General features: G+C 44.3%; 1 protein-coding gene across 1 annotated transcript in view; it reads left to right on the top strand.

Moving 5' to 3' along the window:
• Positions 1-27,975, top strand: part of PLEKHH1 (pleckstrin homology, MyTH4 and FERM domain containing H1) — a 72,657-nt gene that overhangs the window by 40,283 nt on the left and 4,399 nt on the right. The window contains 9 exon segments of the mRNA XM_015413282.1: positions 2,837-3,010; positions 4,453-4,550; positions 6,392-6,569; positions 8,584-8,739; positions 9,814-9,914; positions 12,141-12,282; positions 15,606-15,748; positions 24,984-25,113; positions 26,052-26,138. Coding sequence (XP_015268768.1) covers positions 2,837-3,010; positions 4,453-4,550; positions 6,392-6,569; positions 8,584-8,739; positions 9,814-9,914; positions 12,141-12,282; positions 15,606-15,748; positions 24,984-25,113; positions 26,052-26,138 — 1,209 coding nt within the window.

The following is a 27,975-nucleotide window of genomic DNA, read 5'->3' on the forward strand; positions in this document are numbered from 1 at the left end:
TAAAAAAAAAAGAAACTGCTTTTGAAACTCTCCTCTGTCTGAGCAGCATTTCACCATGTGGCATGAGGGCTGCTATTCAAAATAAACATGTATAAAGCCCTCTTGTCCTCATGAAACTAAGAGACCTAATTTATGATTCCCTGAATCTTGATCATATTTTCTTTTTTGAATTTATGTGACTGACAGATTTCTCTTTTCTGTCTTTCTTTCTGCATGGTTGACAGAGTGAGCTAGCTGAGCATTTGGCAAAGAATGTTTGCGGGAGGATACGTCAGGGCTCAACAAATTCCAGGGACTGGGAGCCGCAGTGCCTAGAAATTTCATTGCGGCATCCAGTATTTTCAGCTGTCCTTTATTGTAATGTCTTCTTGGTGATTCTCAGTAGAAGTGTAAAGCTTGTTTATGTGAGGGACAGAGGTTTGCTTTTGGTTGTGATGACAGCCGATGTTGCCCCATATGTAGCTTTATACAAAGCTTTAAAATGACAAGATACTGAAGAGTTTAGGATTAGATATTGTGGTAGCAATAATTAGGAAATACGGTCATTAAATATGAAACCCCAAAGGAAGAGAAATGTTTGGTTCCTAAATATTTGTAAAGCCAAAGAAAAATCTGTCAAAGCCTGGGATTCTTTGACTTTTTAAAACTAGGCTGTATTGTAATTCTTCAGAATTTTAAGTTAAAGAAGCAGCCAAACACCTTCCAAGCTGACAGTTATTCCAGTGTCTTGCTGTCTAGTTTCGATTGCATGGTCAGTGAGAGTTGAAAACAGGAGAACCAATGAGGAGTTCAGCAGATATATGCCTGATAGGGGCTTCATCCAACAAGAACAATTACCTCATCTTCCCATCAAACAAGATAATCCTGAATGGGCATTTCTATGTACAGAGTTGGCACTTTCCACCAATCACTGAACTTTCCTCGTGGCTTAGAGAGCTTGTATAAGCATGGCTTTTGTGTTTGCATACTGCTTGGCAAAGGCTTTGTTGCACCCATAATTTCACTGAATGGCCCTTTTAAGAAGTAAGTGAGGGGTGGTAGGCCTGCTCTTAAAGTACCTCTTCCAAAGATACTATTTCCTTTTCACTATGTTTGACCATTAGTCTGGCAGCTAAGGGGTCAGATGGCACTTTTCTGCAAGCCATGTTTGGCCCAGAGGCCTCCAGTTGCTACCTCTGTTTGAGGTGTTCCAGTGACAGGATGTGAAAGAAAAAAACCAATGGAAGGAGAGTACATTGACTTCCTGAACTGTATACTGAAAAGTCAACGTTTAACAAAAATGACTACATGGAGAAATCCTAATAGTTCCAAGGGGGATAAATGAGAATTCTGCTTGTGGCTCTGCAATCTTTTCCAGAGTCCTTAGCCTATGCTTTGAACCAGCATTTTTTGCTTTTTCTCATTGCCCATCTTATTCAGGTGCAAGGGGCCACGTGGGGTGGGCATCCCCTCTCAGGAGCCCTCTAGCCCCCTACCCCCCTTCCTCTTGCCTCCTTCAGCCCTGGAGCAGGCAAGGGCCTTGAATAGATGCCACCACTGTGGTCTGAGGGCTCAAACCAGGGAGAGCCGAGAGTATCCCCTGACCCTTTAGCTTTTCAACCAGTACCCCTCCATTGGTGAGGACATTGCCAGGTGAACAGTCAAACTTGAGGTGTGAGAAGCCAGGCAGATTAAAACAAACTGTTTTATTGAACAAGGTTAGGTAATAAGTAAACGGGGGGGGGATCCTTAAAGGGGGGTGTATCAACCAACAGGGCAAAATTAACAGATAAGGGAGCCAGCAATAAAACAACGGAGTCTCCTAATGCAGCTGCCTCACTGATTCCCCACTGTACCTGGCCCTCCCAGGATCCAACCCACTCTCCTTGGGTGAGGGATCCTCTCCTGCTGGTAGCAGCTTCTCTGCCACTCAGCTACTGGGTGAAGAACACCTTCCTTCTTCAGGGGGACCTTATATTATTGCTGACAAATCCCAGCATCCTTCGTGGTGGTTGGCCTTCTCTTTCCTTCCAATTTTAACCCAGTTAAATCACAAGGCTCAGAGGGTGCCTGGGAATCATAGGCCTAGAGAGAAAATTCCAGCAAGGCCCCAGGCCTCCCAGTGGGATTAATGCTTCCTTGAGGCCTATAGGCTACTCATTCCTCAGTCTTAGGCCCAGGATCAGAACAACATCTTACCGAGCAGCACCCATGCAAAGAAGAAGAAGAGATTGGATTTATACCCCGCCCTTCACTACCTGAAGGCGTCTCAGAGTGGTTTACAATCCCTTCCTCTTCCTCTCCCCACAAACAGACACCCTGTGAGGTAGGTGGGGCTGAGAGAGCTCTCTTGAGAACTGCCTTTGAGAGGACAGCTCTGAAAGAACTTACGACTGACCCGAGTTCACACCAGTAGCTGTATTTGGAGGAGTGGGGAATCAAACCCAGTTCTCCCAGACTAGAGTCCACACTCCTAACTACTACACCAAACTGGCTCTCTAGGTGAATACTAAGCTACTTTTATTGTCACACTGCATTTCGAAGATCAAAGAACAGCATCAATAGAGCTGTCTTCTGATGATATGTGAAGGCATGTTGTTAAAAACAGACGTGGTATTCCCTTTTGGATGAGGATTCCTGTCCTTTGTCAGAAGCAGTATGCAGAGAAAAATAATCCCATAAACATGCCCAAAGCCACTGTAAGATTTTTTTTTACTCTGTAAAAGAGGATACAAAACAATGTTCGATGAAGCCCGGCACAGGGTTATAAAAGGAGTTTAAAGTGTTTCATTGCGGTAAGAAAAGTGAAAAGCTTCTCCCAGTTTTCAATATGCTTTTCTTCTTCCCCCAATTTCAGTCTTGCCAGCTGTTTATCAACGTCCCTGTAGAAGCTCCCTCCATTGATTACCATGTGTCGCTAGCCCAGACCGCCTTACAAGTCTGCCTGACCCACAATGAGCTACAGAATGAAATTTATTGTCAGCTAATTAAACAGACAAACAGACCAGCTCAGAACCACTCAGTCATTCAAGTAAGAGTCCTTCTGGCCATTGTGTTTGGCAATTCCGTGCGCTGACTGATATATTGGAGACTTAAACAACACATTAACTGATTACTTCTTAATGTCTTATAGGGATGGGCATAAACTGGCTCACAAGCCAAAATTTGGGCCTAACTTGGGCCATTTTGGAGCTTGGGAACTGATGTTCGGGGAAGGCACATTCCTCAAACGTTTACTGGACTTTAGGCTGGTCTGGTTCGGCTGTTTGAGGCCAGCCACTTAACCCTGAAGTTTTGCCTCCCCCCCCCAAAGGAGGAAGCAAAACGGAAGGGTTAAATGAAGCTCCTTCCCGAGTGATCTCCCCCCCTTCTCCTGGCCATGGTGAGCCATGGCCGGGGGAAAGGAAGTGAACCCCCCCTTCTCCTGGTCCTGGTGAGCTGTGCCTGGAGAAGGGTGGAAGGGAAGGCCCTTTCAGGATGGTCTCCCTCCTCTTTCTTCTGGCTGTGGCTTGCCATGGCCAGGAGAATGGGGGAACCAAACTTGCCGGACTGGTCCGACTCATGTGGGGCCTGTTTGGTTCAGTATTCAGTTCGTAGGCAACTCTGAACCCCAAACCGCCCTTTTAGGTTTGGGCCCATCCCTAATATCTTACAATGGAAGCAGAATTAGTCATGTCTATGTCTACAGAACTGTCCTGATTGGTTTTGTTTTGATAATGTGTGAACATGGTAAGTAGTTTGAGTCCTTACAGAAGTGTAACAAACAGTGTTCCCTCTAAGCTGAGTTAGTGTGACCTAGCTCACAGTTTTTTAGCCTTCAGCTCACACATTTTTGTCTTCGCTCAGGAAGGGATGGTTCCAGAGCAAACTAATTTATGCAGCAGCCAAATCGCTCACAACTTTAATGCCAGTAGCTCACAAAGTAGAATTTGTGCTCATAAGACTGATTGGAAGTATTGGGGGTGGACCTTGAGAAATTATAATAAATCATTATAATTATATATCATCCTACAGATACAAACTGAAAAGGCAAAGCCTGAAAGTTTGTACTTGTCTCTGCAAGGGCAGCAATCTTAAGCAAGTCTACTGAGAATGAAGTTATTCAGTGGGGCACACTCCCAGGGGAACTTTCCTAGGATTAAAGTCTTAATGTGTTTAATATAGACACTGGCATGAGAATAGTGGGAAAGGATCCTTTCAGTAAGGGTTGCTAAAAGAATTTGTTCATGAAGACATGCGTGCCTAAGGGTGGAACCATAGTAAGTTGAACTCCACGAGTGTATGATATGTGCATCTTTTATACCAGTGAACATGCTTTTCAAAACATGTGTTCCTCATCCTTGTGCAATATACGTATTTCTGCCCTGTGTAGCAGCTCAGTGAGAACAAGTCATTCTGTTGTGAGAGTAATTGTTGGTGACCTCTGGAATGTGGCAGTTTTTTTACTTATTGAAAACCTGTTTTCCTCTGCAGTGCTGGCAATTACTGGCTCTGTGTGCTCCTCTCTTCTTGCCTCAGCACCATTTCCTTTGGTATGTCAAGCATCACTTGCAGCAGCATGCAAACCCCAGGTGAACAACTTGTCATTTTTTTCCTCCCTGCTGAGTTGCTTCTGAACCTTTTCTGTGTTTAGCTGCATGGCTGGATCAGAATGAAACATCCGTTTGCAAACGGCCCTTAGTAAGACCAGCTTCACATATGGATGCCAGCCTCCAGGTGGGACTTGAGAATCCCCCGGAATTTCACCTCATCTCCAGACTATAGAGGACAGTCACCCCGGGAAAAATGGATGCTCTGGAGGGTGGACTCTATGGCATTGTACCCCACTGAGGTCCCTGTCCTCCCAAGTGAAAAGTAGTGGAGTTCCAGGCGTAGCATAGTGAAATCAGCTCTCATGTATTAATTACATCGGAACAATAAAGGATAGCTTAGCCGGTGCGAGGCTGGCTTATATTGGTGCACACACTCACACCCAACACCCCCCCAATTCCCATGATAGGTTCTATATACAGGGCCCCGGTAACAGTAGGTTCTCTTCAGGATCCTAGCGCTCTCATTGGTTCTCGCTAGGATCCGCGGGGGCTATTGTTCTAGATCCGAAGGTCTGTGAGTCCAGTAGACCACATGGCCGGGTGCACGCGGTCGCGGCCATCTTAACACCAAGCTTCATCCCCAAATCTCCAGGAGTTTCCCAGCCTGGAACTGGCAACCCTATCACTCCATTCCGCCCCCTCCCCATGGCCAACCAGGACCTGGCAGCCCTGGCTTCACAAAGAACAGCAATCCTAAGAGAACTGCTTAAAATTGGATTTCTGAAGCAGCAGCCTCACAGGGCAAGCTGTTTGTCTGAAGTGCCTCACCACAGGGATAAGTTGCTGCCACAGAGGTTATCTCCATGCCACTGCTTCTGATTGGTAGATTGCCAGCAGATGATAGGACAACTGGAGAAGATTAGAGAGTCATGACATATCACTGAGGGGGAGGGATTTTCGTTTGTAAATAGCATTGTGACAGGCATTATCAAGTATATAGCCAGGATGTTAGCCAGTTGGATAAGGGGAGTTGTCTATTCCAAGTAACAACAACACTGAGTTGTGGGAAAATTCCACAACTCCACATTGTAAGCAGCCTTGAGTACCAATAAAGTAGAATGGTGGCTAATAAATGTTTTAAGTAAATAAATGCAGCTTTGAATTTTGGGGTACTATGCAGCACCAGAGAGTGTATAAACTGGTCTTTCAAATTGCACACAATGTCCCATTTTTATCTTAATTTGTAACTTACTAATTAATTAACATGGAAATCTCTTCCACATAGGAATTTGGAATTGTGAAATGCCCCTAACTTTAAGTTTGCATCTAGCTAGAACTTAATTTTGGAATTGTGAAATGCCCCTAACTTTAGATTTGAATCTAGCTAGAACTTGCTATGGAAAGGTTCAGTAAAAAGCGAAGTCTCTGATCTCCCTGATAAAGCTTTTACAGCAAAACTCGTAGGGGCTTTGTATAACAATAAAGCTGTCACCTAGCATCTTTCCTCCCTCCTTTTTGTTTTGATAGAGCTGAAAGTGGCATAACAGGTATCTCATTAAGGCACTGGCTATAGCTTCAGCAAGATGCTACATTGTGTGCCTTTCAATGATACCATGGATTTGGAGTGGAGCAATCGTCGTAAATAACTGTTATTGGCCCTCCTCCATGGTTTTTCCTGTTATGTGTGTTCATATGTTTTATTGAATCATTTACATATTTTATACACACTTATATTTTGTTTTAACGTCTTGATGTTTTAATGCTGAAACTTTTTGATTTTTGCCGATTTAGGTGGAGAGGCAGCATAGGAATGTTTTACATAAAATAAATAGCAGAATATCTCTGAAGTACGTTAATTTTTTTTCTGTCTCTGTGATTAGAAGTGAAATAGGAAAGTATGCAATTTACTGTCAGAGATCAGTGGAACGTACTTGGCAAGTTGGTGAACGAGAAGCCAAACCTTCCCGAATGGAGATTGTGTCCATTTTGCTGAGAAATCCCTACCATCACTCACTCCCCTTCAGTATTCCAGTGCACTTCATGAATGGAACCTACCAGGTAAAACATGAATGCTGAGAAACAGACATTGGTGGTCTTTCAGCATAATAGCCTGTCTGAAATTACTTCATATGTACCCTCCAATCTCATTAGATACCTTGCTGTGAACTGTGCTTACAGACGGGCTTATACAGCTATAAAAAAAAATTCCCACGTCCGTGCTTACAGACGGGCTTATACAGCTATAGAAAATTTTTCCACGTTCACAAGTCCTAGACTCACATTTTAGATGTGTGAATAAGCATGATGGAGGGTAAATAGTTAGCTTAGGTTATAGTTATGGGCTGATAAATCTCCTTAACACATATCTTGTACTCTTGTGGCAATTTGTGTCAAAAAGATCAATTGTGCTATGTCAAATCTGAAAATATAATGTGAAAATGTATCACCCCTTTGTAGCTATCTAAATAAATCAATAAAACAACTTTATCCACTCATGCAAATCTGAATCAACAGTAAACATCAAACTCCCACTGTTGTCAAATACACATCTAAGATCCGCTCTTTCACTGAAATCAATCCCACTGAATTTAAACAGACCAAAAACAACGTCCAGTACTTCAGGTTCAGATTAGTTCCCTTTCACATAACAATTATACATCCTCTCAGAACTTATTGAAACAAGAAACACTCTCTGCTCTTTAACAAAGGAGAATCCACTGCTGGTCTTGATTATATGCTCCTGTAGCTATGCAACTTTGGCTTTGTGGCTTAACAGGTAATCCAGCAACCCCTGTTTCTCTGATCATCTTCAAAAGACGTGAGCTTTGACTCGGCAGAATCCTCCATTCAAACAGAGAATTTCCCCACTTGAATCCTCACAATGTGGTATAAACCAATGTTATAATCTGATGTATATGTGCATCATATAAATTATCTTGAATTTTCAAATCTGCAAAGACAGGCATGAATCCATACTCCTCTGGCTGACCAATCAATTGGATTTATGCATGCATGTCTTTGCAGATTTGAAAATTCAAGATAATTTATATGATGCACATATACATTGGATTATAATGTTGGTTTATACCACATTGTGAGGATTTGTGTGGGGGATTTCTGACCTTGGGCAAGCCATAGTTCTGTCAGAGCTATTCTCTCAAGAGCAGTCCTCGAAAGACCTCTCTCAGCCCCACCTACTTCACAGGGTGTCTTGTCAGGAGGGGAAGGGAAGGAGATCATAAGCTGCCCTGAGACTCTGAGGGAAGGGGGGTTATAGATTCAATCTCTTCTTCTTCTCTTCTCTGAATGGAGGATTATGCTAAATTTACAGCTTCTGAAAAAAGATCGGAGAAATAGGGGTTGCTGGATTACCTGTTAAGCCACAAAGCCAAAGTTGCATAGCTACAGGACCATGTAACCAAGACCAGCAGTGGATTCTCCTTTGTTTAAGATCAGAGAGAGTTTCCAGTTGCAAAGTTGCAAAGTCAAAGTTGTGCAGCCACAGGGGCATACAACCAACACCAACAGTGGATTCTCTTTTGTCAAAGAGCAGAGAGTGTTTCTTGTTTCAATAAGTTCTGAGAGGATGTATAATTGTTATGTGAAAGGGAACTAATCTGACTCATTAGAACTTGAAGTACTGAGCATTGTTTTCAGTCCATTTAAATTCAGTGGGATTGATTCCAGTGAAACACTGGATCTTAGATGGGTATTTGAAGTTTGATGTTTACTGTTGATTCAAATTTTGCATGAGTGGATAAAATTGCTGGTTATACAGTTTTATCGATTTATTCAAATAGCTGCAATCAAACAGGTAATACATTTTCACATTATGTTTTCAGATTTAACACAGCACAATTGATCTTTTTGGACACGGTGTGTTCATTTGCATCAGTTCATTTGACACCATGGTCCCTCTGCTATTATTTGCTCTTGTGACAATTTGGCAGCATGTGAGAGTGAGAATGTCTTTGCGCAAACCCTTCATTAACTTAAGCCCATTCCTGGTGTATGCTGTACACCCACCCAATTTTAGTCTTCAGATTGTGTTATTTCATCTGTCTCATTCCAGGTGGTAGGGTTTGATGGCTCCTCAACAGTGGAAGAGTTCCTGCAGTACCTGAACCAAGAGACAGGCATGAGGCAGTCATCACTCTCTGGGTTTTCCCTCTTTACGGATGATCCATCTGGCAGGGACATAGAACACTGCCTTCAAGGCCCTGTGAAGGTAATTCACTTTGATTACTCAATTCCATTTCTATACAGGTCCTCCTAATCCTCTACAAATATTTGATGGTTGATGGTTACTAAGACTGTAATGTAATCAGATGATATGTTATAAGAGGGGTGGCCAAACTGTGGCTCAGGAGAGGCTCAGCCTCTTTTACACATATTGTACGGCTCCCAGCAGGGCGGCTGGGGAAGCTAAATATCATTAGCAAACAAATTATCATTGGACAAATAAATATCATTATCAATATCTGCTTTTACCACTTTTGTTATTATTTTTGGCATTCTCATTTAATGTTAATAAAAAGCAAATTTGCGTATTTCCCAGTAAAAACATGTAATATTTGTTCATGTCTTGTGGCTTTCAAACATCTGACATTTACTTTATGTGGCTCTTACATTAAGCAAGTTTGGTCACCCCTGTGTTATAAGATATCCATCTGAATGAGCACTGGTTGTGGAAGTTGTTTGTCCTTAAGTGTGTCTGTTAGGGGATGGTGGGTTGAATGTCATATGTTCCTATTGTATGCAGTATAATCTGTAAAAAAATAATGGAAAGAATGTTGATGCTAGTACTCATGATATTATCTCTTTGAAAAATAACCAGTGAAAATATTATATGGTTGTCAAATAGTGTGTCCTGATCCCAGTAAATATACTATCTCCAACTCCTCTGTTAAATTCTTTGTAGGAATTTAGGGAAGAAATGAAGATGAATTAATTATTACCTAGGAATTTTAGAAAATTTTTTAACACCATTGTTGGGTGGCTAGCTTATGAGTTTGGATGTGAGGAAATGCACGTTTATATACCTGCTCAGCCATTAAACTTGCCTTTCTGTTTTAGTTTAATCCACTCCACAGGCCAATTGGTGCCACCTTGAATTCATTGCAGGAAAAATGGGATACAGCTATGACCGACAGTAAAATAATGAACAGTAATTAATTATTTGTATAAGAATCCATGTCCAGATCCCTTGAACTGAGGCTAGCCCACAACATTCTCTTGTTCCTTATCTATATGTGCTTCTATGCCCTGGCAACCTGTCCCATCTCATATATTATTTTTTAAGATCTGTGATGTCATTTCAAAGTGGGAGCAAGCTTTGAAAGAATTGAATCCTGGGAAGTATGAAGGTGGCACAAGAATAGTGAAACTAACATATAAAAACAGGTACTGTCCACAAATTAGTATTGTATCCATCTAATTATGAACTCTTATGGTTTATACAGCTTAAAGCTTGCTCAACAAAAACCAAAATCAACATAGGGCAGGATAGAATAAAGTCTTCTATCTTGAATTTGCTCGCAAAAATCTGCATGTTTTCAGTGTGTCTGATTATAGCTGTTGTTGGGTTTAGGAGATTATGTGGAGAATAAGGTATAAAAATATTATTGTTCCTGTTCCAATATTAAGGGCTTGATACTTATACTAAGTATTGTACAGGAACAAAACAGACAGTCTCTCCCAGAACAGCTCATTATGCAAGGAAGGGTGCAGCGCAACAGCTGAAAAAGGGAGGGTAACAACAAAAAGGTATGCACTCTTTTCTTTTAAGAGAAATAGTGGAGATCTGCACCAATCTGTCTGAAAAATGATCCAGTTAAGAATACTATGGCAAGGCAGAGACGATGTGGTCACAGCAGTGCAATGGAGATAAGACGAGTGTGAGGGCACAGTGGCTCAGTAATAGAACATCTGCTTGGCCCACAGAAGTTTTCAGGTTCAGTCCCCAGCATCTCCAGTAAAAAGGCAGTAGGTGATGTGAAAGACCTCTGCCTGAGATTCTGGAGAGCTACTGACCTTGATGGACCAAAAAGCACAAAAAGAGGGGAGAAAGTTGGAGAAGGAGTCCTGAGGATAAGAGAAAGAGATGCACATTCGGGATGCACATGCAGTGTTCTTATGAAATAAGCAACTGGACTTGAAAATGGCAGGGTCACAATCCAGCTGTAGTTGAGCGTGGAAGCATCAATGATATCAGCACCACTGATATCAGTGGGTTTTTATAGGTTATATAAAAGAGTTGAATCCTGGGAAGTATGAAGGTGGCACAAGAAAGGTGAAGCTAACATATAAAAACAGTATTCTTAACTGAATAGTTTGGTTGGACAATGTCCTAGGAATTTCATGGAGATGTGCTGACAGAGATGTGCTTCCTTTGGAAGAATGCCCTGCTGCTTGCTAAATGTGCACTATCCACTGGCTGGAAATATGTCTATCGATAGCTATTAGCTATGAAGCCTTGTGTGTTCAGATGCAGCATACCAGAGTCTGGGGATAGGCACCAAGGGATGGCCAATGCAACTGTGTTCTTCTTGTGAAGTTTCCATAAACATAAATATTGCTACTGTTAAAGAGAGAAAGCTGGATAAGCTAGATCTTTGGTGTGATTCTTGTGCAAATCCATAGAAACTGCTAGTATTCTCAGATGACTGTTATAGTTTATAGGCACCATGTACCCAAGATACCCTCATGCAGGTGATGGAAAACTCATGCTGATCTTGTGGTTGTCTTCACTGGCTGTGTGAACAGCAGAAGATGGAAGCCTCTGCTTCATTTCAACAAGGCTTATGCAAGAGAACTTCTCAGACTCTTGTGCCCTGAGATATGTAAATCATGTCATCCACATGGCATGTATCCAATCTCCAAAATAAGCTTTGTGCTGATGTGCTCTAAGAATATGATATAGCCAATTAATGTGTATAAGATGGTGCATCAGAGCACTGCCCTGTGATCTTTAGTATGACGGGGGGCAAATTTCAAGTTTAGTTTCGAGTTCATACCTTGGACACCATTTTGGGTGATATGAGCTTTTGAGAGTCAAAGTTCCCTTTGTCAGATAAAAGTAGGAATGGTGACCCCTAAGTCTTTATGCCCCAGTCTGAAGGAGGGAGGGGCGTTGAAAATGTAATCAGCTTGAGAAATGCTTAGGGGCAGATGTGCAGTGAGATGAGAATCCCATGTTTCTGTTCAGCCCTGGGAGGCTTGATGTTCTGATTTGTGGGGCTAATTTGTGTCTGTTAGATTCTGTTGGAGAAGCTGTGGATCAGCTAATACATTTTTGATCTCTTACAGGCTGTATGTCCATTTATGCTATATTTATATATGGAGGATGTTAATTCTCTCTGCCAAGCTTCCAAGTCTGAGAGCATAATCCCCAAGGAAATTTTCCTGCAAAAGTTCCTTTAAAGTTAACCCAAGCTATGCAAGGACACTTCTGTGCTCTTCTGTGGCTCCCCTTCATTTCAATAAGGCCTATGCAGGAGAACTTCCCAGGCTCTTGTGTCATTTTTCTTGTGTGTTTACTTATACAACCTTGACATTATTTATCCAAGTTTTTTAACTTAGATCAGATGCTCTGCTATAATGGTACTTGGCATTTTTTCTTCAATCTAGACTGTATTTTCGATGTCAAACCAAAGGTGAAACAGACCGAGAGCGCTTGCTGCTGGCTTTCCAGATTAGTGGAGAAATAGCCAGTGGGAGGTTCCCTGTCAATAAGGAGCTGGCTCTGGAAATGGCAGCTCTGATGGCCCAGGTGAGCAGTCAGCGACTTGTTTTTGAGCTGAAGGACCACCTCTCCTGGAATGAACCTGTGCATCCTCTTAGGTCCACCCACCATTCCTTACTGACTGTCCCTTCCTCATGGCATGTGAGCTTGGCCTCTGTTACAAATTGGGTATTTCCTATGTCACACCATTGCTGCTGTGTGACAGGGAGCCATGTGTCAAGTCCTTGAGAAGGGCATGGAAAACACTAGTATTTCAGAAGGGTTTGTGTTGAAATGGCTTAAATGTGAGTAAATTTTGGTGTCATATTTTTTGCTGGTAGTGTTTCTGAGAGCTGTTCAGGTAGCCGAGCTTTGATTGCCCGAGCACAACACTTTAACATGAATAGCAAGTGGTGGGGATTTGCCCTTCTTAGTGCCCCCTTGGCATGTATGCTACAGAGAAAGACAAAGGAAATAAAAGGATTATTTCTGCAGAGAGATGAGGAAGAACAGAGAGAGAGAAACAAAGCAGGAAATACAAATTAGAACAATAAATCTGTGTAAAAGATTTTTTAAAAAATCTACCTGTATCATAACAGAAGCCACTACAACCAACAGTGTAAAGGCAAATTGTAAAATGTAAAAAACCTGGAAAATGCAGGCCAAGGTCATAAAAATAAGGCTACTAGGCTTCTAACTTCTGTTAGAAGTTTGTTTTAATAGAAATGTTCTGGCATGGATGTAAAAGGTAGTAAGGTAGGCACCAGGCAAACCTCATGGAAGAAGGCATTACAAAGGCATAGGACATCACTAAGGAAGCCCTGTCTTTAGTTACCACCTGCCTGACCTCTGCAGGTAGAGACACAGAGAGGAGGGCTTGGGAGGAAGATCTTAACTGAGCAAGCTGGACAGTATGGGAGGAGGTGGACCTTCAGATAGTAGGCTGAAAGAGGCCGGGAGCAGAGGAGACAAACAGAACAGCCCAGCAGGGTTATGGCAGAGAAGGCCAAAACAAAGCAGAGTAGATTCTGGGACATAGTGCAGGTAGGGTTGCCAACCTCCAGTTGGGGTTTGGAGACCTTCTGGAATGACAACTGATTGCCACACTACGGCGAGTAGTTGCCCTGAAGAAAGTGACTGCTTTGGAAGGTGGCGTTGTATTTCACTGAAGTCTTTCCCTTCCCCAACCCCAGCCCTCCTAGGGTTGCCAGACTTCAGTTGGGGCCTGGAGATCTACCGGAATTTCAACTGATTCCCAACCTATAGAGATCCATTCCCCTGGAGAAAATAGTTGCTTTAAAGAATGGAGTCTGTGGCATTACACCCCGCTGAGGTCCCATCTTCCCCAGGTCTCACCCCCCCAAAAAAACTCCAGGAATTTCCCAACCCAGAGGTGGCAACCCTACACCCTCGCCTGGCTACACCACCAAATTTACAGGAATTTCCCAACCTGGAGCTGGCAACATTAAGTGTAAGACAGAGGAATAACCTGACTTTCCCAAGCCAGCTTCATTTCCTCCTCCTTATTAAGGGAGGGAAAGGAGAGACACCTCATGAGCAAACGTTATTCCACTGCCTGATGAAATAAAATTAGGATCCCCTTAGTTGGGTTGCCAGCCAGCTACTGGCACAGAGCAGGAGATGGGGGGGCATGGGGGGACCTTACCCCTTAGGTTGATCATATGCTAGTAGCTCGAGCTGGCCTTTTGTCATACTGGTCACCTCTGTCTAGAAATGAGCTAGTTTCTGATTGACCAACATAAATCCAGAACCTTTATTTGATTATCCCAAATAATAATTAGTCTGTGTTTTGAGATACACTTTTGTTCAAACATTTTTGTTTTGTTTTGACTTTTTAAAATATATATTTACAAGCAGGGAACCTGCAAGGACTTGTGGGGAGCACCTGTGTTTCCTGTCTTGCCCTCCACACACTATTTCCTCTTTCTCTCCTCCTGGCAGTCTCTCCCCTTTCCCTGCTTCCGTCTCTTCTTCCCACCCACGAACCTTCCCTGCCCCCTGGTTTTCAGCTTTATATAATTTATTTATACCCTGCCTTTCTCCCCAATCAGGTTCCAAAGCAGCATACATCATTCTCCCCTTCTCCATTTTATCCTCACAACAGCCCTGTGAGGTTAATTAGGCTGACAGACAGTGACTGGTCCAAGGTCACAGCAAGCTTCCATGACAAAGTCGGGATTCAAACCTGGGTCTCCCGTATCATAGTCTGAAACTCTAACCATTATACCATACTGACTTTTGTGAGGTGGTTTCTGAAGGACAGTAGTAAACTGCCAAGCCTGGGTAGGTGAATCATGCAAGTCGCCTGGTAGCAAGTTGCCCAGTGGCTGCTACCAGACCTGGCCATGATGAGTCTATCCTCAAAGGCCAGAACAGCTCTTCCTACTGTCTTTTCATGACTTGAGGCAAGGCTTGAAGGCTGGTAGTACTGTCATGGTTGCCTAGCAACCTCCACAATGGCCACTGAGATTCTTAAAGCCACAGGTGCTGTTTCTATTATTTTGTGAGGGGGGGGTTTCACTCACAATGTATCTTTTTATTTAAGATTTCAGAACTTTTGGCAAACCTAGGGGCTTTCCTCAGGTTTGTAGAAAAATCTGACTTGTCTGCTCATTGTCCGAATCCCCGGATTTAAGTGTCCAGAGATGGGGCCAAGTTGAGAATGAGATATATTGATTCTCTGAGGTGCCTTGGAAGGGCAGCCATGAAGGAGCTAGAAAAGATTCTTAAGTGTAAGGATGTGATGCTGGTGACCATGATCAAGATCATTCATACCACAGTGTTCCCCATTATTATGTATAGATGTGAAAGTTGGACAATGAAGACAATGAAGAAAGCTGACAGGAAGAAATGTGGTGTTTGAGGAGAGTTTTACTGATACTGTGGACCTCCAAGAAAACAAATATAGCTTGAACTCTCCCTAGAAGCTAAAATGACTAAACTGAGGCTGTTGTACTATGGTCACATTATGAGAAGACAGGAGTCACTGAAAAAGACTGTAATGCTAGGAAAATTTAAAGGCAATAGGAAAAAGGGAAGACCCAACATGTGATTCAAGCAAGTTTGCAAGACCTGAGCAAGGCTGTTAATGATAGGACATTTTGGAGGACATTAATTCATAGAGTCACCATACGTTGGAAGCAGCTTGATGGCATTTGACACACACACGCTGCCTTGAGCCCCAGATGTGGGAGATAAACAAATTATAAGTAAAATAAATAAACAGATTGTAGGAAGCAGCTTTCTCATACTCATCATTACTGCTTACTTTCCACAAAATACATACTGTTAATGTAATGCCACAGTTGTCAGTCTCTATAAGCTCCATTTTACCTTATCCTGTTCCTTAGGTGGATTATGGAGATTTGGATCGAGCAGTACCATCGAGCCCTGGGGGGTCATCACATTCCAAAATGCAGCATCTTCTCCAGCAGGTGCTAGACAAATTCTATCCCAAGCGTTACAAGCACCGTGTTGCTGCTGAGCAGATAAGGTAAGTGAATAAATGTGCCTGCTTGTATTCTGTGATGTGAACTTTTGTACTGAAAATTAAATACTGTATAGCCCATTTATTATACATTAAACTGAAAAGACTTGTCCCATACACTCCAGCATTTCACAAGTAAAAACAGGGCAATTCCTGTGCACATTTGGGGCTAAGAGCAGAGTAAAACAGCCCCACAGAAAAACTCAGCAGACTATGGCAGAGCTAACACAATCAGAGTCAAATGGCCACGACTCATACATGGGGACTAAAAAGACATTCCCTGCAAAATTTAGCTGCAGCTTAAGGTTCCCAGGTCTTTACTTTGTTCCGTCAGGGCGGCTCCCTTCTTATTCTTACCATGGAGTTTTTTCTCAGATGCTAGAGCATCCCCCCTGCAATGTTCCCTGCGTGATGATGTCACCTCCAGGCAACGTGTCATCGTGCCAGGCGGGTCGGCATGGATGGGGCTGCTTGGGGGTGGGGCTCCTCCTGCCGGCCAGCAGACATCAGGTAAACCCCCGACCCCATCCAGGGGATGGGAGCCCTACTGCAGCTCCAGCTGGCTTTTCTTTTCCTTTAACAATCAGCCAGTCTTTTTTTAGTGGTCTTCAAGGCCTCCTAGTTTCTAGGCTGAGCTCTGTTTTATAAATATTAGGCTGCTGAATGTTGTTTAATGCTAATTTTTAGGTCCCTGCTTTGTTTTTGTGGTTTATTATTGATCATTTTAATGTAACTATTTTTATGAGTGTTTTGTATTGTTTTTATTCGTGAACTGACTCAAACAGGTTTCTGGAGAGACAGCGTATAGATTTCCTAAATAAATGAATAAATAAACTGCTATGTAGAGTTATTGCAGTAATTTTAATGGATATAGACTGGAGTAACCCTGCATAGGCCTGCACTGTCAATAAATCAGCCTGTCTCTTATCACCTTTTTTTGTCTGTATTTCCCAGTCTCAGCAGACTGGGAGAAGGAATGAGAAAGATAAAAATAAAAGCATTTAATCTGCATGTAGTACTGAGACATTGGAGAAGGGGGGAGGATCAGCCCCTTTAAAACAATATATTTTATTTCCTTGCTTGCCTCCATGAAAATTTATAATGATTTGACCAACAATCACAGTTTTTGGCATCACATAAAGTTAAGAATAGTAAGAATATCGAAGTTTATATAAAACTTTGGTAATAGCTACTCCCTGTATTTCAGTTTTGGCTTACATAGGCATGTATTTGATTCATTTTTTTGTTTGTTTATTTAAAACATTTTTATGTCACCTTTCCAAGCAGTCAGATTCCACAAGGGGGCGAACATAAACAACATTAAAACATTTGAGCATTAAAACATTATAAATTAATTCAAGTAAAAATCCATAAATGACACCCAAAGGAGGGCCCGTAACCATATGCTAGACAAAATAAAAAAGTTTTCACCTGCTGGCAAAAGACACTGACAGAGGGAGACGGACGAATGTCCCTGGGGAGGGCGTTCCAAAGTTCTGGTGCCATGACCAAGAAGACCTTTCCTCAGTTTGCCACCTGTCTAGCTTCAGGTGGCGAGGCAACCGAAGCAGGGCCTCTGAAGCTGACCAGAGTGTATGGGTAGGTTCATATGGGAGAAGGCAGTCCTTAAGATATGTTGGTCCCAGGCCATACAGAGTTTTAAAATACCAGCACCATGAATTGAGCCTGCAGGAAAACTGAAAGACAGTGTAGGTGGAACAAGACTGGAGTGATATGGTCACTCTGCCTCAGCATTCTTTAGGGGGAATGAAACCCCATCCAGAACAGGGGATAACCCATTTCCTGGGTCCCCTCCCCGGTACCTGGTCGGGGGAGTCACGGGGGAATGCGTTCTCAGGTGAAGACGCCGAGGCGCCATGCCTCGACGTGTCTGACCCGGCCCTCGCAGTGGTAAGAGTGCCTGAGCCACCCCCTCCCTCAGAGAATGGCAAGCTGCCTCAAGGTGGCCCTTGGTTGAGGGCCCGGCAGTGGGAACAGGCCCGGTGACCAGGATCCCAGAGGTGAGTGCCGGACCGGGAGAGGGCAGGGGAGCCGTGAGGACATGCCCAGCAACAGCCACGAGAACTAGGTAAGAAGACAGAGCCGTGGGGATGTGCCCAGCAACAGCTACAGGCTTGTGGGACGACCCAGAGACCCAGCGGGGCAATGACGGCCAAGGCGACGGTTGATGAGACAGCCGGAGGCAAGCTGAGCCCCGCCCTTGACGACAATGCAGAAGACGGAGGAAGAAAGAGACCGGCGGGAACAAGGGAACAAGGGAAGGACAAATCGGAGGGTCAGCCAGCGGGGGGGGGGAACAAGAACGAAAAGGAAAAGAACCAATGGAAGTGCAGGTGGAGGGAGGAAAAGGGAGGCATGTGCTGGAGGAGTGAATAAAAGGGGAGAGCACGCCAGAGCCGAGGAAGAGATGGTGAAGGCCACGGCCAGTGAGCGGAAAGAGAGAGAGAGAAGCCAAATAAGGTGCAGCAGGCTAGACCCATGAGGGGAGAAAGCTCCGGCAGTGAAGTAACCCTGGACACCCCGTCTGAGGCTCCTGGCGCAAACCCAAAGCTCACTTCTCCTGCACAGCAGAAGTCAGAGAACTGACAGTGCCACAACACGGGAGCAACAAGGAGCTAAAGGATAGAATAAGTTCACCGACTGGAGAGAAGAGAAAGCTTGACGACTCACCATCCAGTTGTGATGGCTGTACTCCCACCACTGGACTCGATACTAACCCAGCTGGCGCCGACTCAGCAACCGACTGATCAGGTGAACTTCCTGGTACTGAAGCCTCAACTGATTGTCTCCCAGCCCCTCAGCCTCTCTGAATCTGAAATAGGTGAAATAGACCTAACACAACAGAGCTACCAGTGCTCCCCTTGGTCAGGTTTGATGAGCAGAGGCAACTCTCCTCCACAACCAATGCCCGCTCGCATCCTTCGACACCATCCCTGAGATGCCCGCCTGGAAGCATACTACAGGATCCCCGAATGAGCCCCAGTGGCTCCTTACGAGAGCCACCTCAGTGGCCTGCACCACCCCGGAAACCATCATGGGACCAGAGACAGTTCCAATACTTGCATGGTGCCTGCCCCCCCCCATCCTTTCTGAGGCTCCAGATGAGGGGATCACCAGACTGGGAGCAACGCTCCATTCTCTCCTACCGCTCAAGATCACCCCATTGCGTGGTAGAGAAGACGCCTCTGAAATTCTGGACCCATCGGGATCAACACACAGGCGCTGACACAGGGACATAACGAAACTTACTGGCAACCTCCCTTGGCACCGAGGGGGATCCCGGCATCGACGCAAGGCAAACCCAAGTCACCAGTCATCAATATGCAGGTTGACTCGGAACTGTCCAACACTGATAGCAGTGCCCTGGGAAGAGAGTCTGATGACAATAATTTTGTGCATCACACTCCAGACTCTGAACCATCACCACCTACTCACACCACTGAGAACTTGCCAATTTCTCCATCTGATTACTTAAAATCGTATGGAGATCTTGGTAAAAGAATAGCCCACACTCTGGGCCTCTCCATTGTACAGCCTCATCCAAATGTGACTGATCTAGTGTTTGATATTGTACAGCTGGATACTTCCACCACCGTAGCCCTCCCCATGACCACAATCATGTTGCAAGTGGCAAAAGAGCCCTGGGGTAAACCTGCACCTATATCTATATCATCAAGACACCCATTCCACATGTATAAGGTGAAAGACACTGGGGCAGAGTTTTTATTCTCTCATCCTAAGCCAAACTCTCTGGTAGTAAATTCCTCTTCCAAGAGCAAACACACCCATTCTGCACCTTTGGACAAGGAGGGAAAGAAGCTGGACTCCTTTGGCAGACATTCCTATTCTATGTCAACTCTGGGGATCAAGAATGCCAATCATTTGACATGTATGGGTCGCTATCAATATTCCCTGTGGGAGCAACTCTCCAAGACCCTCTCCAGCCTCCCCACTGACAAGAAGACAGTGGCTAGGAAGATTCAAAATTAAGTTATGCTCCTAGCAAAGCAACAGCTCAATTCCACCAAACATGGGTTAGATACCTTCACCAAGACCCTTACCTCTGCTGTGGCACTTCAGCGATACTCATGGCTTAGATCTATAGCCCCCAATCCTGATAGAAGGGCTTGTATAGAAGGTCTATCCCTGTGACATCCGACTTCATCCCCATCTTGCAGCCTGGAGACACATAACTTCAGACAGTTGGGTTCTGTCCATCATTTCTCAAGGATATGCAATCAAATTTGCCCACCTGCCCCCTGCTTCATGGGTTGTTACCACTACACTGTCAACAGTTTTACTGGAGGAAGTGCGATCTCTCCTCTACAAGAGAGCCATTATGCAATCAAATTTGCCCACCTGCCCCCCACTTCATGGGTTGTTACCACTACAACGTCAACAGTTTTACTGGAGGATGTGCGATCTCTCCTCTACAAGAGAGCCGTAGTACCAATACCTCTGGAGTCAAGGGGACACGGGTTTTACTCCCAGTATTTTACAGTTCCCAAGAAGGATGGCGGGCTCCAACCAATTATGGACTTAATGTACTTTCAACAGATTCATCATTTATCACAAGTTTTGGGTGACAGCTCTCCCAAATACTACCGCTACTCCAGAAAAGGGTTTGGATGGCTACAATAGATCTACAGGATGCATGCTTTCATCGCAACATCAGGCTGCATCACAGACGTTACCTACGTTTCATGGTAGGCCAAAATCACTACCAACATACAGTTCTTCCCCTCGGGATCTCCACTGCCCCCAGGGTATTCACAAAGACAATGGTTGTGGTTGCAGCTCACCTCAGGATCCATGGCATCATAGTCTTCCCATACACCGACGACTGGCTTCTGGTGACCAACTCAGAAAACCAGTTTCTGGAAAACATAAAAAAACACACTGTCATTACTTCAAGACTTAGGCCTGAAAGTCAATCTCAAAAAGTCCAACGTGTCCCCATCCAAGCAAGTGGAGTTTATAGGAGCCATCATAGACTCCGACTTATGCAGGGCTTTCCTGACGACCCAGAGAGCAACAACTATAACATCTCTGATCAGGCAAATCAAGTCACAAGGGTTTTCAAGTGCAATTTCCATTCAATGCCTGCGGGGCTTCGTGGCAGCGACAACTATGGTCATACCCTTTGCCAGACTCTGGATGAGGTCTCTGCAGCTCTGGTTCCTCAAACGTATCAAACCCTGCATACACCCCAGGCTATGCAGCTCAGTGTGCCTCTTCATGTACCTCTCTCCTGGTGGGAACACGAACCCAATCTGCTAGAGGGCACCCATTCTAATGCCCCACCTCCACAGAGACTCTCACCACAGATGCTTCCTTATGGGGATGGGGAGCCCACCTCAGAGGCATGTCAGTGGGCTCAGTATGGGCAGGACCCCAGCATCATCATCACATCAACTTCCTAGAGCTTCTGGTCATCTGATTCACTCTCCTCTCCTTCCTCCCAACTCTGCAGGGAAAGGTTGTCTCAGTCCTCATAGACAACACAACGGCCCTCACCTACATCAACCGTCAAGGGGGGAACAGTATCCAAGAAAGTCTACCTCCTGGCAATCGAACTGTGGTCCTGGTGCCTGACGCAGGGAATCTTCCTGGTAGCCACTCATCTCCCAGGGGAACAAAACACCCAAGTGGATCTCCTGAGCAGAGGAGGGGCTTACTACACGAGTGGGAAATGAATTGGATGTACCCACAACCAGTGTTCAGTATGTAGGGATGGAGACAGCCACTCATAGATGTCTCTTTATATTCCCATTCATACTACAGAAGTCAACCTCAAAAAGTCCAACGTGTCCCCATCCTAAGCAAGTGGAGTTTATAGGAGCTATCATAGACTCCGACTTATGCAGGGCTTTTCTGTCGACCCAGAGAGCAACAACTATAACATCTCTGATCCCAGTCACAAGGGTTTGCAAGTGCAAATCAAGTCAAGTCACAAGGGTTTGCAAGTGCAATTTCCATTCAATGCCTGCGGGGCTTCATGGCAGTGACAACTATGGTCATACCCTTTGCCAGACTCTGGATGAGGTCTCTGCAGCTCTGGTTCCTCAAACGTATCAAACCCTGCATACACCCCAGGCTATGCAGCTCAGTGTGCCTCTTCATGTACCTCCCTCCTGGTGGGAACACGAACCCAATCTGCTAGAGGACACCCATTCTAATGCCCCACCTCCACAGAGACTCTCACCACAGATGCTTCCTTATGGGGATGGGGAGCCCACCTCAGAGGCATGTCAGTGGGCTCAGTATGGGCAGGACCCCAGCATCATCATCACCACATCAACTTCCTAGAGCTTCTGGTCATCTGATTCACTCTCCTCTCCTTCCTCCCAACTCTGCAGGGAAAGGTTGTCTCAGTCCTCATGGACAACACAACGGCCCTCACCTACATCAACCGTCAAGGGGGGAACAGTATCCAAGAAAGTCTACCTCCTGGCAATCGAACTGTGGTCCTGGTGCCTGACGCAGGGAATCTTCCTGGTAGCCACTCATCTCCCAGGGGAACAAAACACCCAAGTGGATCTCCTGAGCAGAGGAGGGGCTTACTACACGAGTGGGAAATGAATTGGATGTACCCACAACCAGTGTTCAGTATGTGGGGACAGCCACTCATAGATGTCTTTGAGACGAGAACAAACAAGAAATGCCTGGATTTCTGCTGCGGGGGTGGGGGGTACGGACCCAAGGTCTCTGGGAGACAGCCTTCTCTTCCCTTGGTTGCACAAATTCCTATTTCCCCTACCCCCTTCATCACCAGGGTCTCCAACAAGATCCTGTGGGAAAAGCCAGAATGATTCCTCATCACTCCATTGTGGCTGTGCCAAGCCTGGTTTCCTGTCCTCCTCCAACTATCTCAAAGGGAAGTCCACTATTTTCCTCCAGTGTCAAACCTCCTTCTCTCCCAGGAGGCAGAGTACTCCACCATGCCATCCCTCATCTGAAGCTGGCTGCAGGAAGGATCACCTGGACCCCCTCCCTAAACAGGTGAGGGAAATGAATTGGATGTACCCACAACCAGTGTTCAGTATGTAGGGATGGAGACAGCCACTCATAGATGTCTTTGAGACAAGAACAAACAAGAAATGCCTGGATTTCTGCTGCGGGGGTGGGGGGTATGGACCCAAGATCTCTGGGAGACAGCCTTCCCTTGGTTGCACAAATTCCTATTTCCCCTACCCCCTTCATCACCAGGGTCTCCAACAAGATCCTGTGGGAAAAGCCAGAGTGATTCCTCATCACTCCATTGTGGCTGTGCCAAGCCTGGTTTCCTGTCCTCCTCCAACTATCTCAAAGGGAAGTCCACTATTTTCCTCCAGTGTCAAGCCTCCTTCTCTCCCAGGGGGCAGACTACTCCACCATGACGTCCCTCATTTGAAGCTGACTGCATGGAGAATCACCTGGACCTCCTCCCTAAACAGGTGAGGGAGGTCATGCAGAATAGTAGGAAGGCATCCACTAGGAAATCTTATGCCTACAAATGGACCAAATTCCAGCCTTTTGCTCTGGGGCATGGAGCTTCCCCGGTCACTGCAGGTCTCTCTCTTATCTTCAGTTACTTACTGACTCTGGTAGACAAGGGTATGAGCCAGTTTGGTGTAGTGTTTGGGAGTGTGGACTCTAATCTGGGAGAATCGGGTTTGATTCCCCACTCCTCCACATGCAGCTACTGGTGTGACCTTGGGTCAGTTACAAGTTATTTTAGAGCTGTTCTCTCATGAGCAGTTCCCATTAGAGCTCTCTCAGCCCCACCTACCTCACAGGGTGTCTGTTGTGGGCAGGGAAGGGAAAGGAGATTGTAAGCCACTCTGAGACTCTTTTGGGCAGTGAAAGGCGGGGTATAAATCCAATCTCTTCTTCTTCTACTCCTTCTCCTTGAGAATTTACCTTGCAGCCATCTCGGCCTACCATGAATATGTCAATGGCTCCTCAGTGTTTGCCCACCCGGACACTAAACATTTCCTGAAGGGCCTTATGCTAATGTTTCCCCAGTGAAAGAGCCTACCCCCATGTGGGATCTGCCTTTTGTTCTCCAAAGCCTAACTCGAAGGTCATTTGAGCCTATAGCCAAATGTGACCTTCAACTATCCTGGAAGATGGCCTTCTTGGTTGCCATCACCTTGGCTAATTGCATAGGCAAATTGCTGGCACTGAGATGTGATTCTCCCTCTCTTCGTTTTCATGGAGAAGGTGTGTCATTGACGCCTGATATTAACTTCTTTCCAAGGGTTGTCTCAGAATTCCACCTCCAGGCAGAAGCCTCCCCACCAACTTTCTTTCTGGACGCGAAGTCTGACTCAGAGAAACGACTCCACCTTCTGGATGTTCGTCAGGCCCTTCTGTTTTACTTGGACAGGACAAAGGCCTTCTGCAAGGACAATCAGCTTTTCGTTTCTTATGCAGAGCATCAGAAGGGTTGTAAAATTTAGCCCCAAAATGGATAGTAGAAATGATCAAATTGTGCATGCTCACGGCTAAACGCCCTCTGCCTGGCCCAATACAAGCCCACTCCATGAGCGCTCTAGCCACGTCTGCTGCCTTTCTCACAGGGACTTCCCCCTTGCAGGAGATCCGCAAAGCTGCAATGCGGGTGAGACCTACTACATTCGTCAAGCATTATGCTTTGGACGTTTGGGCCAGAGGTTGTTCGACAGTGGGACGAGCTGTTCTTCAATTGATGTGTAACTGAACGCCCTCCAACAGGTAGGTCAGAGCTTGCTACTCTCCCAAGGGTGTGATGCACAGAGACCACGAAGAAGATAAACAGGTTGCTTACCTGTAACTGATGATCTTCGAGTGGTCCTCTGTGCATTCACACCACCCGCCCAACCTTCCCCTCTGCTGGCAGCCTACAGTTTCTAGTTGGGTTACACAGTGGTCAGAAGGAACTGGTGGGATCTCTGCGCCCCGCCCCTGGGCATGCATGATGGAGTTCCTGAGCATGAACAGTGGTGGGGGCTTGAAAAATCATTGCTATGGAGCTTAGAAGTCACTGGCGTCTAGAATCCCAAGGCTGTGAATGCACTGAGGACCACTCGAACATCGTCAGTCACAGGTAAGCAACCTGTTTTTATTGGCTTGTGAAATTTGGTGATTGGGATGTAAACAAAGATCTGAGGTGGTGAATCTGTTATCCAGGATACAATATTAACACAGTTGTTTTGTACTAGTCGAATCTGAAGAAGCTGTGATATTATTCCCACAGACAGCTGGCTGATCGATTGGCGGCAAAGTGGACGGTGCTGCAGGGGTGTTCTTCTGCAGAATGTGTCCGGATCTTTTTGACTGTGGCTCGGAAATGGCCCCTCTTTGGAGCCAAACTGTTTACTGCTAAGGTAATTCTGTGTGTTTAGCATTCCACAGAATATCTGTTCTAGAGTACTGATTTTTAAAAAGGGATAGTAAAGTCTTCTCAGCGTTGTTACATTGTTTTCGAACTGTTAAGCATGTGTTCTTCTCACCACTAGGGGACGCTAAGTCATCATAAATACCTTTGGAAGTTGTAATGAAAATTGCTTGCAACAGACCAAGTCTAAAAGAATTGTTTTTATTTTAAAAACTTTTGTCTGATTTCTTTTTTTGTCTTTGACTCTTGCGTTATTTATTAATAATTTTCATTTATAACAATCTTTCTTGCTGGGACTCAATGCAAATTACATTTTTTTTTAAAAAAAAGGTACATATAGTCATTAAAACTGGATTACAAAATTAGAGCTCAATGCAAAAACAAAAGTATAATACAACAAAATTAATAAAAGCAAGACTGAATAAAACCAGCATGATATGTAGAATAAACAGTGCAGTAGAGCCGGATTACAAAATTAGAACGCCAAAAATAGTACATGCAATGAAACTTGCCTAAAATTTCTCACTGACATTAAAGCTAGAACCCTGTTTCCATTATAAAAATGCCCTCCTGAACAATTCTGCTCATTAATTGAATCAAGCACTTCTAGGATAAATGAGGCTTTATCTCAGTTTTCTTAAACTATTTCAATAATATTCACATTTTAAAACTACAAATAGAGCCTGGGAGACTATTACTTGCCCAAGGCTAGCTAGTGGAATCATGACTGAGTGAGCAAAAACTGAGGGCCTAATCAGAATTTACATTTTCCACATTGTAAATTGCCATGTGTGTTTGATAATTGACTGTTTCCCTCTGGAGTGAAGCAGAGTTGCAGTACTGCTGATAATATTGTCTGGGTTTCTACGGAGTGGCAGCAATGTCATGAAATTACAAAGGGATTGATGTGTGTTATTATTTCTTCAGCCTGTCCTGCCTTCTGCCCTGGAAGACTATCCATTGTGGATAGCTGTGAATGAAGATGGAATCAGTATACTGGAATATAGCACTATGGTGAGAAATATTAGCAGACAAATATGAGTACTTCTTTGCAGAAGCAATTTTCAACAATCTGATGACGTGCAGTTTTGAAATCTGAGATACTGTCTTTACCCTGAGTTTGAAGCAGAACTACAAGTGTTTATTTTTTAACTTGAAAAAAATACATTGTTTCCTTTTACAGGAAAAACAGCAGGGATAAACCAAGAGACAATAACAGAGTCTGGTTTTAGGGAGAAATTCTCTCTGTGTGTGTGCGTGCGCACGTTTGTTGTTATTATTATTTTTTGTGGATAAAACCAGCTTCCAGTTTAGTAAAATCTAACTGCTCCAAAACATAATCTTGGATTATATGTCCATATATTATTTCATCATTCATATGACATTTTAATGTGCTTTATAGTTATTATCTTGGGTTAAGAAATTCAAACAGAGAGATGCCCAAAATTATTCTTGAATAAGGACTGATATCCACATATTTTCGTTTGTTCATGAAGGTCCATTCTCATATACAAAGATGTCCATACAATGTTGTGTATCACGCTGTTGTTGTATGCCAAGTGAAGCAGCAGCTTTCCCTTTAGGGTCTGGTATGAGCTTGTTGTTGTTGGGGCACAGCAGACACTAACAGGTTGTTTGTTTATTCATTCATTTATTTGAAATGTTTATACCCTGCCTTATCGCTGCAAACTCAAGGCATCTAACAAAACTGTGGAATCAACAGTAGAATCAGCTACCTAGTGAGGTGGTGAGCTCCCCCTCACTGGCACTTGTTAGGGATGCTCTAGTCTAGGCTAATCCCGCATTGAACAGGGGGTTGGACTAGATGACCTGTATGGCCCCTTCCAACTCTGTGATTGATTCTATGATTCTATGTGTCCAGTGAGTTATAATAAATACACAATTAAACAAATTTAAGAGCCAGTACACAGAGTTAAGCACAGCTTTAACAGTTTGCCTTTCACCAAAAGCCCTCTGATAAAGAACAGACTTGCAGTCTGTTACAAGCACTCAGAATGTAAGTCAAACCTTTCTGCCAGGTTTGAACATGGTGCTAACTTTTTTCAGTCTGTTGCAGCAAAAATACACAGGAGTCCAGCTACACCTTAAAGGCTAATACATTCCAGCATAAGCTTTTGTGGCAGATGTAGTCCACAAAAGCTTATGCCGGGATAAAATCCTGTTAGTCTTTAAGGTACCATTAGACTCCTGTTTAATTCTGCTCAAACTTTGCATTTTATAAATAAACAGATTATTATAAAGTGACCATCTTTCTTCCAGAGGAAGCTTATCGTATTAAGGATGCATTGAATTTCACACTGGTTCTGGAAAGGGGAGCACAGAACAATGTGATTTTAATATAAATGTTTATAAGATAACATGAATGGATGTAGAAGTGAGTCTTTACCCAAATTTCATGTTGGGAAACCATTGTGTATACCACCTTTGCATTTCAAGACTAAAAAAACTCCAACCTTATAATTATGCACAGGGCTCTTTTTGTAGAAAAAGCCCAGCAGGAACTCATTAGCATAGTAGGCCACACCCCTGACAGCACAGCTCATTAGCATGTTAGGTCACACCCCCTGACAGCACAGCTCATTAGCATGTTAAGCCACACCCCCATGTTACTGGAAGTGTGGTCATCCAGCCACACCCACCCTTTGCTTCTTATTCTGTTTACCTTGTTTGCTGTCAAAACAGTTTTGACAAAAGCATGCTCCTAACCAATACGCCAAAAGTCCATGCTCCTAACCACTACACCAAACTGTAACTCAAAACCTTTAGAAGCAAGTATAAGAAACATAGGACACCCTCTCCACCACATCAGAGCCTTTAAGTAGATCATTTC

Source organism: Gekko japonicus, unplaced genomic scaffold (genome assembly GCF_001447785.1).
Source record: "Gekko japonicus isolate JY-2015 unplaced genomic scaffold, Gekko_japonicus_V1.1 scaffold32, whole genome shotgun sequence".
Lineage (NCBI taxonomy): Eukaryota > Metazoa > Chordata > Lepidosauria > Squamata > Gekkonidae > Gekko > Gekko japonicus.